Source organism: Phaethon lepturus, unplaced genomic scaffold, assembly GCF_000687285.1.
Source record: "Phaethon lepturus isolate BGI_N335 unplaced genomic scaffold, ASM68728v1 scaffold15784, whole genome shotgun sequence".
NCBI lineage: Eukaryota > Metazoa > Chordata > Aves > Phaethontiformes > Phaethontidae > Phaethon > Phaethon lepturus.
The window spans coordinates 71,124-87,866 of record NW_010536680.1 but is presented as its reverse complement, the minus strand read 5'-3'; the positions used below and the strand labels follow the sequence as shown (position 1 = coordinate 87,866).

The 16,743-nt window shown below is 34.6% G+C and overlaps 1 protein-coding gene across 1 annotated transcript in view; it reads right to left on the bottom strand.

Moving 5' to 3' along the window:
• PDE3B (phosphodiesterase 3B, cGMP-inhibited) overlaps positions 1-16,743 on the bottom strand; it is a 93,238-nt gene that overhangs the window by 5,378 nt on the left and 71,117 nt on the right. The window contains 9 exon segments of the mRNA XM_010286231.1: positions 2-102; positions 2,731-2,844; positions 3,598-3,709; positions 5,741-5,875; positions 6,643-6,746; positions 7,274-7,347; positions 7,904-8,114; positions 10,457-10,560; positions 13,702-13,844. Of these exon segments, the coding sequence (XP_010284533.1) occupies positions 2-102; positions 2,731-2,844; positions 3,598-3,709; positions 5,741-5,875; positions 6,643-6,746; positions 7,274-7,347; positions 7,904-8,114; positions 10,457-10,560; positions 13,702-13,844 (1,098 nt within the window).

Here is a 16,743-nt window from a genome sequence, read left to right as displayed (position 1 = left end):
CAGGAATGTTTGATGCTAGACAACCATAACTGTCATCAGCAATAGAACAACTTTTTGAAGAAATATAGCTCACTTGAACAGAGGCAATACCACTGGCTTCATCTAAGAAAATTGAAAATACAAAAATAAAATATTTTAGAACATTATTTCATTCATATTTTTAATACATTTTAAATGACTCAGCCAGATACTACTGTGAACATAATCTTAATATAGTTATCCTTGTTTATTTTGGAGCTGAGTAATTGGCAAAGAAAGATTTATACTTTAAGAAAAAAGTCATACTTTTGTTTATAGATAAACAGTAATCTTGAAGAAAAGTTGAGATGCCAGTAAGTCATAAATTTGTCATGGCCACACGGGTTGTCCAAAAGGGTAGATACAGTCTTAGAAATACATAAAAATCTTCAGCTGTTTCATGACATTACACAAGGAGGGCAAAATCCTACAGGAAATTGTGGAGCCTGTAAGAAGTGTCCCAAAACTGGAAAGAAGAATATTCCTGTTCTAAAACCGATTCTTTACCTAGTACTACATAAAGATATAACTCAGGATCCATTTTTTCAGACAAGATTTCTCATTACAATGCTGAGGGATAACTATTATTCACACAAATAAAGGAGACTTTCAGAAGAGCTGTGAACAGTCATAATCGGGAAAAAAGAAATATTTTTAATTCACCACAGTCAGAGCTCACTTGCCATGCAATTTTAGAAGAAGAAATGTAGACTTTACAACTTTGGCAATGTGGGGGGGGCTCATATCCACAGTTACTGCCTTCATTAGAAGAGGAGAGGAAGGAAGAAAAGATTTGCCTTGGTCCTTGAAACTGTAAGGTGCCTTAGAAGACATAAAACAGTGGAAGTCATTCTCTGCAGCTACAGGTCACTCATGCTGCAGAAGGTGTGTTCAGAGGCATGTTTCAGCAAGCACAGAAGGCAATCTAGTGGAACAAGGGACACTGGCCATCTAGTCTATGTCTCTTGATTGCAGTAGAGTTGTCATTTAGATTGTAATGGTTGCTTTCTAATCTAAGCTTTTAATTATTAAAATGCACTTGTAGTATTTGTTCCGTGAGAGGGAATGAAGAGAAGGAGAAAAACTAGCAAAAATGTACATCTCAGAGTCCAAACTACAGATCTAGGAAAATCCATGTGGATACCAATGGATACACATTACTGTTAAGGTCTCCGTCACTTTGCCTCCCCCTGACTGTCATGCTGCTAAAGACCTCCTGCTGCTAGGCACACCTAGTATTCCATTCCCTTCTTAAAATGACAGCACTAAAAGAGCATTCTATGGTTTCTTTCCAACCTCGATAAGGCCAGGAAAGGATCAATCAGCCTCTCTCTCAGTATTTCTATAATTTGCCCATGTCTTGAACTTGCAGGCCTACAGGAAAAGCTTGGGGAACAGTGGAAACTACTGCAAAAGGAACTAAACCCATTGCGTTTGAAATATTTGCATAGTAAGGGATTCACAGTTTTAGTCTCCTCATCCCTTGGACAAAGTCACTACTTGGAGAAAAAAAAAAAAGCAGTAGTACTTATTTCATGACTGCATAATAAGAAGGGTCTCTTTTGCCTTAATAGAATAAGTGAGGATTAAAAATCCTATCAACATTCACACTGGAAAAGTTCCAAAGCAATAAGACTATAATTTCTTACTTTAATTTTTTTTTTTTTTTTGTAAATGGAAACAAAAGCATTTTTATAATTTTTCTTTCCTCCAGTCAAGTCTCCAGTCCTGACCCTTTTAACACTTAAGAGGAAGAAAATGGAATAGGGTGCAATCAGTGGATATGCACAAACTGGGAAAAAAGAGAAAGGTAACAGCAGAGGGGCTAATTAGTACGGAAGCAATAACATATACTGTATGATGTTGTGTACAGTTCACAAATTCTTAAAATTACAGCTCTTTAAAAGCCACATGACTTGCATGTTGTCTTTTTTTATTGCACATATAAAACAGTTCTTGGAGACTGCTGGATTTCCCTGTTTTACTTTTCTTAAGTACATACATTTTAGTATAAAAGTGTATATTTAGAATAACTATACTTTACCAAAATATATACTGTAAGTAAAAACTACAAAACTAAATTTACAAGTTAATTCCATGAAGTCACAGACAACAGAAAAGCAAGCTTCATTAGAACCAACGTCATACAACATTTGAATTTAAAGTCTTCTCTTTCAGGGATACTCTTACACAATTATTGTTAGGGCAGTCACTACAATATCTGAATGTCTCCATGTGATATCTAATACAGAATTCTGAAATACTCTTTTTTACAGTAAAACCATTAAGGGGAATTCAATTAAGTTAAATACTTTGCCTTTGGTATTTTTTCTTCGGTCTATTTAATTTCCCAATAAGGTTAAGAAATAGTAGTCTAATGTATTTCAAATGCTAAAAATACGCTGACTGTAGCAGTATACAGAGGTTTCATTCAGCACAGAAAATTTATTAAGTGAATCTGTATTCTTGACTAACGAACTAACCACTACTCAACTAATAATTTTTCTAAAAATCTACTGTGCATAATATTTCTGAATGGTGTGTACTAACATTGCGATATCTCTAGTGCCTTACATTAAGATATAAAAAAAAACCCCTTGAGTGATAAGAATAATTAGCTATCTTCTTCCAAAGTAATTTTTTTTACCTATTGTATTTTCATTAAAACATTCTTACAGCAAAAGAAAAAAAGTAACCTATGTGAATACATACCCATATCACTTTCTATTATATGCTCATTATGAGTTTGCTGAAAACCAGGAATGGGCCGTGTTGTCAGATACCATACTGCATGAAGAACATCTGTGGCATGTATACGATTGTGATCTGAAAATTATAAAAATAAAATAAAAATATTATCTGAAATACAATCAAAAGAAACAAAAAGAAAAAAAAAGAAATCTAATGTACCAAATTTACTTTAAGGGAGATTTTGATTAAATACAAAGGAAAAATTTAATTTAACTTGTTAGTAGAGGCTCTATCACTAAACATTTTCATGAAACAAGTTAGATAAACATCAAACATCCTCTAAGCATACTTCATCATACCTGAGAGTCAGGAAGGGATTAAGCAGCCTTTTAAATCCATGATGGTCAGCCACTAGCATTGCTTTCAATCTGATACCTACAAGCACCTGGGTTGGTGCCAAGATCTGTGACACTGGGGGTGGGGGTATGTGTTTTTTGTTTTGTTTTTCAATAAATTTGGCTGCCCTAAACAGCAAGATGAATAATTACTGTCAAAATTCTGTATTTTCTTATTATTCTATTATGGGCCTAAACCAAATTTCTGTTAAATCAACAAATATTCTCCCATTGACTTCAGTATGTTTGATTCAATTAATCATTCAAATTCTTTAAGATTATATTCAACCTACACATTAACAAATTCCATTCTGGAGTCCACCAATTTTTTGCTGCAATTCATTATATCAGTTGTAAATTCTGACAAATGTGTTAATTAAAATATACTGAGTTCAAACATTGTCTACCTCTGTATTAAATGTTAAACTAACACACATACTAAAGGAGATGTACTAATACAAAAGAAAAACATATGTAACTGGATAGTACTTACAGGGAATATCTCGGTAGCCATTTTCTAGGGCACGGAAGTAGTTAATGAATTCTTGAGTTGGGATTTTGAAAATTTCAAACAAACCAGTGTCTTGAAACAAGGTATAAGTCACCTAAATACATATTAAAATGAATTTTAGTCTGAAAAATATACCTAAGCATATTCTGCTTTTTCAACTTTAAAAATATATCTGTTTTTAGAGTTTTGCTTGCTCATAGAGCTAGAAATTACTGAAATTCCATTAAAGATTATCTGAAAGCTATTGTCATAGAGATATGTTTAACAATTTTTAGCACAAAAATGTGGATTTTCATCATCCTCTGAAATACAGAATAATAAAAGCTTTTACTTCTTTACGGATTAATTCTACGCACAACTGGTTATTTTTAATAATATTCTCCAAAAGTGTCATAATATGTTAGAGGACTCATGCTTCATTTCATTAGTGACCTAAAAATAAGAAATCTATATTCTTACTTATAATTCAAAATTTCCAATTACTTAACTATAGTAGCAGAGCCATTGATATAAAAAATGCAACATTGTGTTTATTTTTGAGACTTCGGCAAAGATATCTTATTTCTTTTATTCATGATGACTTATCTTGGGTCTTTTTAACAAAGCTAGCTGGTAGATGAAAAAGTGTGTCAAAAATGTACTCAGAACACCCACACATGTATATATTGTGAAAATTTATTATGGCTTACAAGTAGAACTTATTGATTACAAAGACTTAACCCCCGCCCCAAGACTGCAAATATTAAGAAAGCTTTTCAAAACAAGTCACTGCTACTCATTTTTGTCACTTCTTTCCCAGACACTTGAGAGAAAGAATACGTTCTGAAGTGTGGGAGTACTCAAAGCAACATGAGAGCAAAAGTAAGATATGTATCAGATGCTTACAGCACAACAGAGGTGGCAAGAGGAGAAGGACAAGTAATACACATACATACAATAACAGGCAGAACCGATACAGAAAATCTGGTAGGATTGAGTAGAAACCTGTGCACCTAAGCACTTTGAGCTTTGAACTGTGCCCTGACTGCACACAAATGAAATGCAAGCTAATGTGGATCACAGACTACTAGTATACTAAAGTAAAAACGCCACACAAAAGTGGATTGTGTCATTGCAGTCTGTACATTAACAGCTGTCACTAACTGAGGTGACAAAAGACCTGAAAACATTCGATCAAACAAGACTTAACTGAAGATTTAAAACAATAACCAGAATATTGTGTATTTTGAAAGAAGAGACGGTGTCTAACGACAAAAATTAAATTATCTCCATTGTTTTTTCCTGCCTTCAGTACACGTGCAAGCCTATGGTTACAACTGCACCTGAATGCTTCTAACCTGTTTCCTTCCCTCCAGCTGCTTGTTCCTAACATTACCCTTGAACAAGAGTAACATGCATTGTCCTTCAGGGTAGGAAACTAAGATAGCAGAAATAAAGTATTTTGTAGTCATCTCAGAAGCAAATCCAGCTTATACTATAGCTCCATGATTTCTAAATCTAGTATAAAGAAAGAGATAGAAGCTTCCAGGTGACATTGATGAAGGGGAGAGGCTGGGGAAGAGCAAACAGGATCATACTTTTGCACCTGCCATTGAATTGGCTTCAGCACAACACGAAACTGCACAGAAGAGCTTAGTAATAAGTCAGAAAGAGATAAAAGGGATACTACATGCAGAAAGCATCATGGAAAAAAAAAATCCCATTGTTTGTAGGATCAAGAGGCAAAAGACTGCCTAAAAGATCACTTCTCTTCCCCCACAGGTGTAGCTCTGGTAGAAATATTTTACTGAAATAAAGAAAAAAAATATGGTTGACAAACAAGGTAGTCATTCAGAAAGCAGGAGACAATTTTTCATAGGAAAAGGCATATTACTTCAAAACCTAGTAAGCATGAATCTAACCTATTTTTACATTGAGAAGAGAATTCAGAAAATTTGGAGCAAGTTGTCTATAGATAAATCTCTTTCTATGATTTACAATGAGATAGAGTACATAAGAAATAATATTTCTACTTTTCAAGTTAGCATTCATATGTATATTGACTGCAAAACTTCTTCACAGTTTAAATAAAGTATAAGCATGATAGCTTTATACACCCTCCCTCATACAATGAAAGACAACAAACCTGGCTAAGGATCCTTCCAGACTGGTCTCCCATTTCTTGTACAAGGTCAAAAATTTGGAAATTCCAATTGGTCATCTTCTCCATTAGTGAATCATGATCTAATAACATTGTTTCTAATGTAGGACTCTGCTCCACCTGTATGAGAGTAAGATACTTTATCATTTCTAAAATAACAATGAAAACTAATTTGTCAGTTGTCTTGACAAAAAAAAGCCATGAAAATGATAAATCATTATTGAACTTATTGAATGGTGCTATAGCTATGACTATCAGAAAATCATAAATCAATAGTACAGATAGCACAGTTAATGGCTTGACTTTTCATATTTTGGGGCAGCAGACTCCAGGGCTTTCTGAGATGGTGCTAAATTTTCATTCTTATTTCTTTTTAAACAAGATGGTTAGTAAAAGCAAAAATATGCGTAGGCTAAAAAACATTTACTGAGCTTTGACAGTTCATTAATTGAACAAGCTTTAAAAAAAATTATGTATAAACCCAAAATGTTAGTAAAACTTAAACCATTTGTTTCCCTGCACTTCCAGTATATTGCACCGTATGAACATTCATTTGTAAGTCTCACTGAAACTGCCACATCTTTCATAAACTTCCAAGAGAAAATACTGGTCAGTGTTTGAGTGTACTAACAACACTAAATCTACACAAATAATTTTGAGCAACAAAAAATTAATACAGATCACCACCTTGTCATTTGCTAGTGAAATTTATGCAAGCTGGAAATACATATTTGCTAAATGAAAATTCTAATTCCAATGATGCACCATTTCCCTTCAGAAATTACAATTTTTAGCAATGCAAAGACCTCTTCACAGTATGTTAGAAATTATAGAGAAATACTGTATTGATAAAAGTTATTTCAAGTTTTTTTCAATTACACGCTTACAAGCAGATTATTTTGTGTTTGATCGATCATTTCCTTCCTTTCATCTTTTTTCTTCTCTGCATGGTGGAAAGATTCTTTTGGAACACTAGCAATTCCAATTTCACCTTAAAGAAAATACATACATAAATACTATATCAATAATTTATTTGTAAATTACTACTGTCTAATAAATATTGAACTGATCATACAAATTCTTCATAAGAGATAAGTAACAGCTAGTTTCTAAACCATTTTTATTTAAGAATTTAACAACAAAAAAGTTGTAAAGGATAAAGTTTATTAGACAAAACCTATCTAAAAATTGGAAAAGCTAGAAGCATAAATTTTTACTTGCAAAAATTGGTTCAGTGATTAGTTGAACTGAGATGGCAGAAAGCTTGTTTGATGTATGGAGTACAGAACTATAAAGCTATGAGCAGAAGCCTATTATAAAATCCTTACTTTGAAGCAGGCAATATTTTAGATTATCTTGGTTATCCTAAGTCACAAACTAAAATAAAATATATGCATATAAGTTACTTAAAGTATAGTAAAAATTCCATGTAGAAATATACAAATTTTCATTTAATTTGCTTTAAAAAAAAAAAAAAAAAAAGTTGATATCAAATATTTGTCTATTTTGAAATCCCACCTGATTTTCTGTCTTTATATTCTGCAAAATCTGGTTCTGGTGTTGAAACAGGCTTGAGTATCTGATGTCCACAGCTTATAGAATACATGAAAAATATTTACAACATTCAGTAATTTTCTTCTTTTGCTACTGCTGTGTTGTACTGATAAAAATCTGCAAATCACTTTTATTAAAAAGGCATGATTTTGAACATTCCTCCACCAAGTGACCTTAGCATTTGTCATAAATTTGGCACACACAGATTTAGTCTGCACTTAGAAAACAATCAACCATCACCTCCCCTGGACTCATCTCCATGAATTAATAAAGTAGAGCTAATTACTTAGAAAGTATTCAGAAATACAGAATTAAATTCCCTGGTAGGAAGTCCTCCTTTTCTAAAATCTATAAAATACTGTTACTCTACAATAACTGCTGCTTTCAAGGATGAGCCATTTCAAATCAATGGCATACATACAGCATTCCTTAGTCTCCCCTGGATACTATTGTTACAGATTGTTATGAGATGATAAGCTTTTTTTTCCATAGCAGTAGATGTATAGGTCTTGTTATTTTTTTTTTTTTTTCATATTAATTGTATCCTTTTCAATGCATATGAAGCTACTAAAAATGTAACGGAGTTTACAGTACCTGCTACATATATAACCTACAGGTGTTTTAACTTGCTGCTGAAAATCTGGAGAACTAAGTGTGTATCCTGGAGGCTTATGTATATTAATGCTTGGTTTTGTAAGAAAGTCAGCAGTATCAGGAAATTCTACAGGTGACCAGTTGCTGAAAGCCCCACTGGAGACAGATCCATGACTAGGTGAACCCACAGGACTCAGACCAGGAGAAGCACCTTCCAAAACAAACATTACATGGAGTTCAGATTACAATAAAAACATTACTGTTTAGAAAGACTGACATTAAATGACAAGAACCTTTATAAATTTTAAAGAATGTGCAAGTTTTCAAAACACGGTGTATAGTTCACACTGTTAAACACATATAAAGTAGCTAGATCTATTCCAAGTTTTGAGATCTACAGCTATGCCTCAGTCTAGGCTACACATCTGAATGGGCAAACTATGTCATGTGCTATAATATCTGGCTTTCAGAGGTTTGGTTTTGTTTTTAGTTTTGGCAAAATTTAATCAGTAACTGAAACTTTCCATATTCCTTTCATATGCAGGATTGCTTTTTTTAATTTTCCAGGAAAAAAAAAAAAATCATCAGAACCCATACAGTATTCATAACTGACCTAGACAAAAAACTTTTACCTCATTGTCTTGCAATAAAGAAAAAATAAGGTTGAGACATTTTTAAAAACAAAGTAAAACACCAAAATGTTGTAATCATATTTTTTGAAGCAAGGGATTAAAGTGGGTAGATACTGGCCTTTTTGAGAGTGATGTACCTTTTTTTTTCTTGGCATGATAATCGATCTAAATTTGCCTAATAAGCCATTGGAAGTAAACACCACCACCACCACCTAAAGTTTGCTCATGAGTAATTAGAGATAAAAACCAACCAACCAACAACAAACAACTCCATTTTCCTTAGGTCCATGAAATTCCTCATTCCTGTTCAAACAGTAAGCTAGGGCTTACTTCAGGCTTCTGTCTGTGAAATCTAGGAAAGCAAGCTGGTAAATCTGCACTTTGGCTACTATGCTCTTGACATCAATTTACAAGAAAATTTTGAGTTAAGCCAAAACATCATTTCTTTCCCTTGTGAAAATACACAAAAGACACGTTATCTATGAGTGCCCAAGGTAAGTTACAGCCATTGCAAACATATTTTTATCAAAATGAATAAAGTGCCCATGAGTAAAGTAATGAGGTATTCTGTGGACTTTCTAAAGCTGAATCACTTATTCTGCTGCAAACTATGAAGCAAAAACTCCATAAATTGACTGTACAGTGCCTGGTAACAAATTACTACGAGAATATACAGTATTGCCCTTAAATAAGGAATATATAGATTGTACACTTCCAACAGTGTCATAGGCTACACTGGTTTGATTCTCACACCCTAAGAATAGTTTGGAATTACATTTTGGTACAGTAAAAGACAAGGTTTTTCAAAGTCCACATTGCTAGGTGCAGACACAGAAGTTTTTCAAAGCAAATGTCATTTCATTGCTGCAAAGAAAGATCTGGAAAGTTGAGAAGCTATTTGTAAACTCCTTTCCAGAACTAAAACAGATTAATACTCTAATGTTCGTTACCTATTTTCATCCTGTTTACATGTACACATTCAGCAGTTTTTAATGTATATCATTGTGCTCTGTATTTTCCACAATATTCAAAGTAGAAAAGTGCAGAAAGCAGCCTAGCTTTTTACGAAGATAGCATCATTAAGAATGTGCGACAATGTGCTTAGATGCAGATCTGGCCTGAGTTTGCAGGTTTGTTGGCATTTAGAAGAGTGCGAAGAGAAGAAGAGAAAGAGAAGTGAGAAGAGGAGAAAACAACCAACCAGTCAGTAAATACAGAGAAAAATGGTGAGTTTGGGGTTTAAAAAAAAAAAGCACATTCATATCTCTCAATCCAACCTGCGTATTTAAACTTTTACAAAACAAAATTTTACACAGGTTGTTATTTTTACATCATGCTAAAATTGATAGGCGAAAATGACAAAAGAAGTAGTTTTCTAGTTTTCACCTAATATGGCCAAACAGACCAGTTAAAGTCTCTGAAATAGTGATATACACGTTATTTCAGCACTGCTGTTACAGTATGTACTAGCTTATTACAGTGACAGTGTTAGAACAAAACCTACTCCAACTCCTTCCAAAATTTGTTTAAATATTCATCTCAGATGGTTATCAGGCATTTTGGAGCATCTGACACTGTTCCATTACAAAAAACATAATTACTAAAACAACAAAAAAAAAGTCCCTTATTAATGTATGTGCCCTTTGCAATTTTCAACAGGTAACAACCATAGTGAACATCGTAACATTTTGCAGCTACATAGCATTAAGTGAATAGTTGAGATTTCTACAAAGTTGATGTTAACTGTAACTTTGTGTATTCCTAGAGCAGATTAAAAATAAAATATTTTTGAAATATAAGCAACATGCTGAAGTTATATTAGTACTACATTTACATGGAAAAAAAAACAATTGTAAAACATGATGTACTAACTACTACCTTGACATCCTGCCACTAAGCTATACAAATTACAGAACCTTACCTGCTCGCCTGGGACCTATATGACTCAGTGTCATAGAAGACGATCTTTGTTTTGGTATTGTCAGCAGATTTGCACCAAAAGACCCATTTGAATGAGATCCTTGGCTGAAAAGAAAACAGTAAGAATTTTTTTTCTTTCCTATCTTGTCTTCCATTTTTATTAAATAAAATGCTTATAAAATGGCCAGACTGCTCTGTTACAGGTCCACTACCACTCAAGAAAAAGCTAGTGCTAGAAACGAGTTAAATTCAAGATCAGCTAGACAATATATGTCAATTATATGTAATAAAAACTGCTGGGTACTGGGCGAAAGCAACAGAAAACTTTATGTAGTCCTAAAATGACACAATAAGTATATTCTGACCATGTGCCATAGGTTTTACTTTCTAACATGGCATTTAGTTTTCTCAAATGTTTTAACAAAATAGGCTACTTTCTAACAGAACTGAGAACATTTAAAAGATTGATTACTTTGGAAACACCACAACAATGTTATGCAGCCACGGCTTGCTTTTCAAATCAATTTTGCATATTTAATTAATAATTTTATTTATTATCATCTTAAAGCTAAAGCTGCTTTTAACATAAAATCATACTGTACTTCAGGAGCTACATCGTTAAACTCAGCCTGTTGAATTATGCCATCTGCTGTTCTAGGCATGAAATTGCACTCAAAAATTCCAATTAAATATTTCCTTTAGTAAACAGAAATGTGATATGCAATTAAAAATAACTGTATACATGTACTTTAATGTGAAAATAGCTTATGTAAAACTAATTATTTCATTTCAGTATGGGAAAACAGTATTTACTGAAACAAATTTAATCTTGTTTAATCAGACTTCAAACAAAAGTCAAACACAGAAATAACACTTGATCTCCCATAATTTCTTTAAATTTATAAATATGATATTAAAAATGAGTTAAAGAATAAACATAGATTTATTCTTCTGAAGTCTGATGCTGGCATGTCAGCCAACTTTAAAAAATGTTTGGGTCGACAACTGGAATATATTGAACTTTTCACTATTTGTACACCGTGCAGCTTCCATGTATTATTTAAAGCACATAAAAATGCTGCATCAGTGTTTAGTGTAGGAAGACTATATACTAAGCAAGGTCAGTTCATCTTGAACTAGTGTTTGAATGAGAAACCAAATCAAGAGTTTGCACGTAAATAAAACAGCGGCTCTCAAGAGTTGCTTTTGAACACTGGATGGAGAGAAAAAAAGATCTGGAACATTAAATCAAATTTTGTAGCAATATTAATTTATTGTACCTCTAAGTAATACCTTATCTTCCTCAGCTCAGCTAGAATTCAGTTGAAAGCAGTCATTGTATGTAGAAAAAAAATTTTTTATAAGCTTTCCTCCTAGTGAACAGTTTGCTGTTTCCCTTATTACTATTAGCCTGATCCTCCTTGCTTCTCCTCTAACATTCATTGGGTCCTTCATTGGGCTGAATCAGCTCCCCAAGGCAGGAAAAAATGTGTTTTTATTGCTGTTATTTTTCTGACAATTTAAGGGGCTGACTCAAGAGCCAAAGCCAATGGCACAAAGTGCTCTAGAAATGCAGGACTGCCTCTTTTGGCAGCAGGAACAGCTATGCCAGTTCAGCTATTTAATCTAACCTTATCGGTAAGGTAAGCACCCATGGGGGATTTTCAGATTATTGTGTGTTAGAAGTTAAAGGGAATCTGATAAGAATGATCACTGGAAGGTGCAAGGAGACAGGGACAGTGCAAGTGTTGACAAGTCTGAAGGGCAGGACACAAACCACAAAGAAGAGAATACATATTCTAGGGCTGTATGAGGCTGGACAGGAGCAGGGCAGGGGAACATGACTAACTACAAATGCTAGTCATCAGGGTCAAGGGATAATTTAAAAGTTATGGAGTACAAGTGAGGGTGTTTTCTGTATTGCTACTTTTAACTGGGTGAGCTTGAGTAGGTTCTTGGGTCAGTAGCAGCTGTCAGGAAACTCTCTGTAAATATATACTGCGTCTGCACCAGAAGTGCTGAGCCTGAAACTGAAGCCCCACAGTTTATAAGTGTAAAGTGATTTTTCCTGGTCTCTGGTTATTTCCAGTGGATATAACTGAGGAGATTCTTTCAAATACTGATAACCAAATCAGCATGAAAATACAATCTTTAAACTACTACAACTACTAGTATCTTCAATTATGTTTTATACACAAACTACAATTAAGTTTTACTATGTGAAAACTTGAAGAGCGTATTTTATTCAAGGGGAAAAAGCCACGACAAATGCCAAATTATTTAAATGTTTCACTTTAAAATTAAACGTAATACTGATAAATTCTTGGGCATGCATATATAAACTTTCATCCACTACTAGTAATTATCAGTTATCAGCATAATTCATCTTTTCTTTTAAAAAATACATCTATTATACTTTCCTTATGATGTATGTAAAACTATTAAAGTCTTAAGAGATCCCAAGTTAAAAAAAAGAAAAGCAAAACCACACACATTTTTATGGATTTAAGCTGCAACACAATTTCAAACATCTGTTGTACTTTTCTCACGTGATACTGAAAAAAGCCATACATACTTACACATTTAAATAAAGCCAAATGTGTGAAGTATCACTTATATACAACATTATAAAAAAAAATACATTTAAATCCTAATTCAAAATGTAATCTTAATTCTGGGGGAAAAAAATGTTGTTTGTGCCATATTGACTAACAAGTAGAGAATAGTCGACTTTCTTAATCTACCTTACTCCTTGCTTGATGACCATAGGAATAGTAAATGTTGCAATACACACAACAGTGGCTACCAAATGCAAGAAATTTATATAATCTCTTTAATTAGAAAACAAATTTTTGGGTATGTGAAAGTTGGAATGTGATACATATTTAAAGTAAAAAGGAGAAGGAGGAAGTCAGTAAAGGTTTAGAGGTTAAATCAGTTTGTTTTGCAATCATGTATGTTAGACTTTTTTTCATTTCCTACTAAAACTGATATGCAGGCCTACTTCTTATGACAGAGCATGCCATTCAACCTCAGAATGACCTGATTTCTAGTTGAGATCAGAGTTACAAAGTATAGTATATAATTAACTTGAAACATTTTCCAGTTTATGCTGGCAGAATTTGGAGACTTAATTCACAAGATTTTACATTAAATACTTCCGCTGCCAAGTTCCAACGTTACAGACATGAACGTTTTAGAAAGGCTACATTTATTACTGCCCTTAAAACTTGGTTAAGTGCTTACCTCGGTGTGTTATATTCCTGATGAGATCTCTTGCTGTTACTCCGTTCCCACCTAGGTGATGTTGATTCTATAGGTGGAATGCCAGAAACTCCTGAAGTTCGTCTCAGCTGAGGTGTTGGCAGGCTATTCCTGCTATTTAATCCCTGCTGAGTAATTTAACCATGGTTAAAATCTATATAATTAAAACCAGACACTAAGATTTTATGTATTGTTTGTGAAAATCGTTCATTGTTCATTTTTTTATAGTGAACTAGTAAGTATGGTATCTTACATTCACTCCTATTGCTCAAGAAAGTAAAAAAGATGCAATCAAATTATTTTGCTTACTAGGAATAATTACTTTTCACATATCTTTCTTTCTTTCCCCAAATTGAAATATGTAAAGATGCTTGTACTCTGAAATCCATGTGGTCCAACAATTGCTCTTCAGAGCTTTTAAAAACGGAGATCTTCTAGAGATATTCTGTTGCTCTATGATTACAGATCCTTTTTCTACACATCCCAATCGTATGACTACACAGTCAGCTCTCCAGCTCTCAGGATAGCCTGAGATTTCCATAACTCAGATGCTAAATATTGACAGTCCAACTATTGTGGAAATTGTGCAAAGGGTAAGGCACAATGCACAGGGTCAGCCCTGATCCATCAAGGCTCCCTTTCTGCTTCCATAACAGCCCCACAAGCACCCAGAAAGCTTCCCAAGCACCTCGCCACTCCCAGCCTGGAAGCTGCATTAGTTTAGGCACACTGCAGCCCAAACACTGGGAATCACCATTGTACTTGAACACAAAGCCCTCTGCAAAGCAGGGCAATGGCACTCAAACAGTCCTGTATGGAAATAACTCAGGACTTACAAGCTCTGCCTTACTGAAATACTCCCAGAAGATATATACATGCTTAAATATCAACTAGTAAAACCTAAGTAATAGAAAGGACAGGATGACTGAACTGAAACTGCAAAGCCAGCTCTGACATATCTGCATCCATTGCACAGATAAACTACACCTTGTATTTTAAACAATTAAAAAAAAAAAATTATCTCTGACTGCATTCAGTCCACAATCCACTTCTTAAAACATCCCTCCTAGATTTGGCTATTCAATGGGGGGTGAGGGGATAAGATTCTTCTGCATAATACATTTGTATGTAATCAGACCTTGCAAAGTAAAAAGGATGCCAGGAAAAAAAAAATGTTTAAAACAAAAAATCCAAAGCAATATTTGCAGTATTGAGTAAGGTCTGCAGGGTCATGGGTGAGGACAGGTGACCCTTGGGTACTATCACTTCAGAAGTCTGTCAGAAATAATGACTTTGCAATTTTAAGCTTCATTGGGCGGTCAAAGATCATACTTCACTCACAAAGCTATTACATATTTCAAAAAAATGAAACAGTGTTGACACAGAGGAGTACAGTCTCTTACCCCGAAAAATCAGACTGCTTTGAGCCCTTGATATAGGATGTACCTTGACTCTGTTTGCTTTGCTGCAAAGCTGTAGTCACAGCCAGAAAGGCGGAACTGGGCAGGCAGAATAAGACCACCACATTGCGCACAGAAACACGCAGCAGTCCTCAAGCAGCTCCAGCAGAAAGAGAACTGGAAGGGCGTATTCTGTACGCTGTCACACAGTGGTAGTGCTCTCAGACTAGAATGGACTTCTTTGTCAGCGGACTGCATCAATCTAACCTGCATGCTCTCTGCAACATGGGGAGCACAGCCGAAAACCCCCAACATTGGAGGAGAAAGGTTCACTCCCCGAAACAAGTGCTCATGTTAGCACAACATGGAGAGAAGGCCCCAGCACCTGCACTTACTTTTTCTTCTTCCTGGCTATGCTAAGAACAAGGATACACTGGGGATATGACAAATCTCCAGAACTTTCCCCTACTAGGTAAAGCAGCACAGAATAAACAAAACATGAGCAGCAAAGGACTCGGGAACTCCAGATCACCTTATGCTAGCAAAGTCACTGGTAATCACTATACAAAGGGGAAAAGTTGCTCTGGAAACAGAATTTAGACCATGCCAGAAATCAAAGTGACTATGAAAACACTTTCAGTTACCAGCAATAACAAGACCTGGAGACAAGGAATGTGGATACTCAACTGCTTGCCTAGACAACTTTTACTCGCCTGAAGTGTGAAAACTGTTAAAATCATGACTGTCAGTAACACCAGAAATACACCAATCTGGCAAGAAGTCTACTGTCATATGCTAGGAAATCTGGGGACAGCTCTGTCATGATGGAAGCGAAAAGTCTTTCTATTGCAGAGCAGCTCTGAGATGGTTTTTGCCTAACTAAGATTTCCTTTTTCTTTTTTAGGAATTTAAAGAGACTGACCAGTGAATAGCACCAACTGGCCAGTTTACGCTTTCCAGGTTGTTGACTACCAAGAAACTCAGAGTGAAGAGCTAGTATTAGATAACCAGTTATTGCTAGCCCAAGGTCTGAAGTCCAGTTTCAGTTTCTTTCTTTTCCTTGTTTTCTCTTTTTTTTTTTTTTCCTACCAAAGAGAACAGGCAGTTCCCCATCAGAAGTGAAAAAAAATTATAACTGAATGTACTTTGGAAGCCAGTCAGGGAAGAGAAATAAAGATGTATGCAATCCTCAGCAAAGAAACAACTTGTTTGAAATATGGAGGAGACCTTTCATATTCCAAGTCATGAAATGAGGGAATGGAAAACTTTTAATATAGAATCATAGAATAGTTTGCGTTGGAAGGGACCTTTAAAGGTTACACAACCCCCCTGCAATGAGCAGGGACACCTTCAACTAGACCAGGTTGCTTAGGGCCTTGTCTAACCTGACCTTGAATATATTCTGAAAGGTCCCATTTCAAAGAAATACTTTTTTATGCTTTTCTTTGCTATGTCATAATTTGGAGTTTGTGCTGACTTACCTGGTTTTTGAGTAACATAGATAGGGGTAGATCTTTTGGCTTACCCCTAAGCATACACCAAAGTCAAACGTTCATTGAATGATAGCAACAAGCACTATTTTATTCACCAGGTAAATTAATATACAGGAAAAAACCCAAACTTA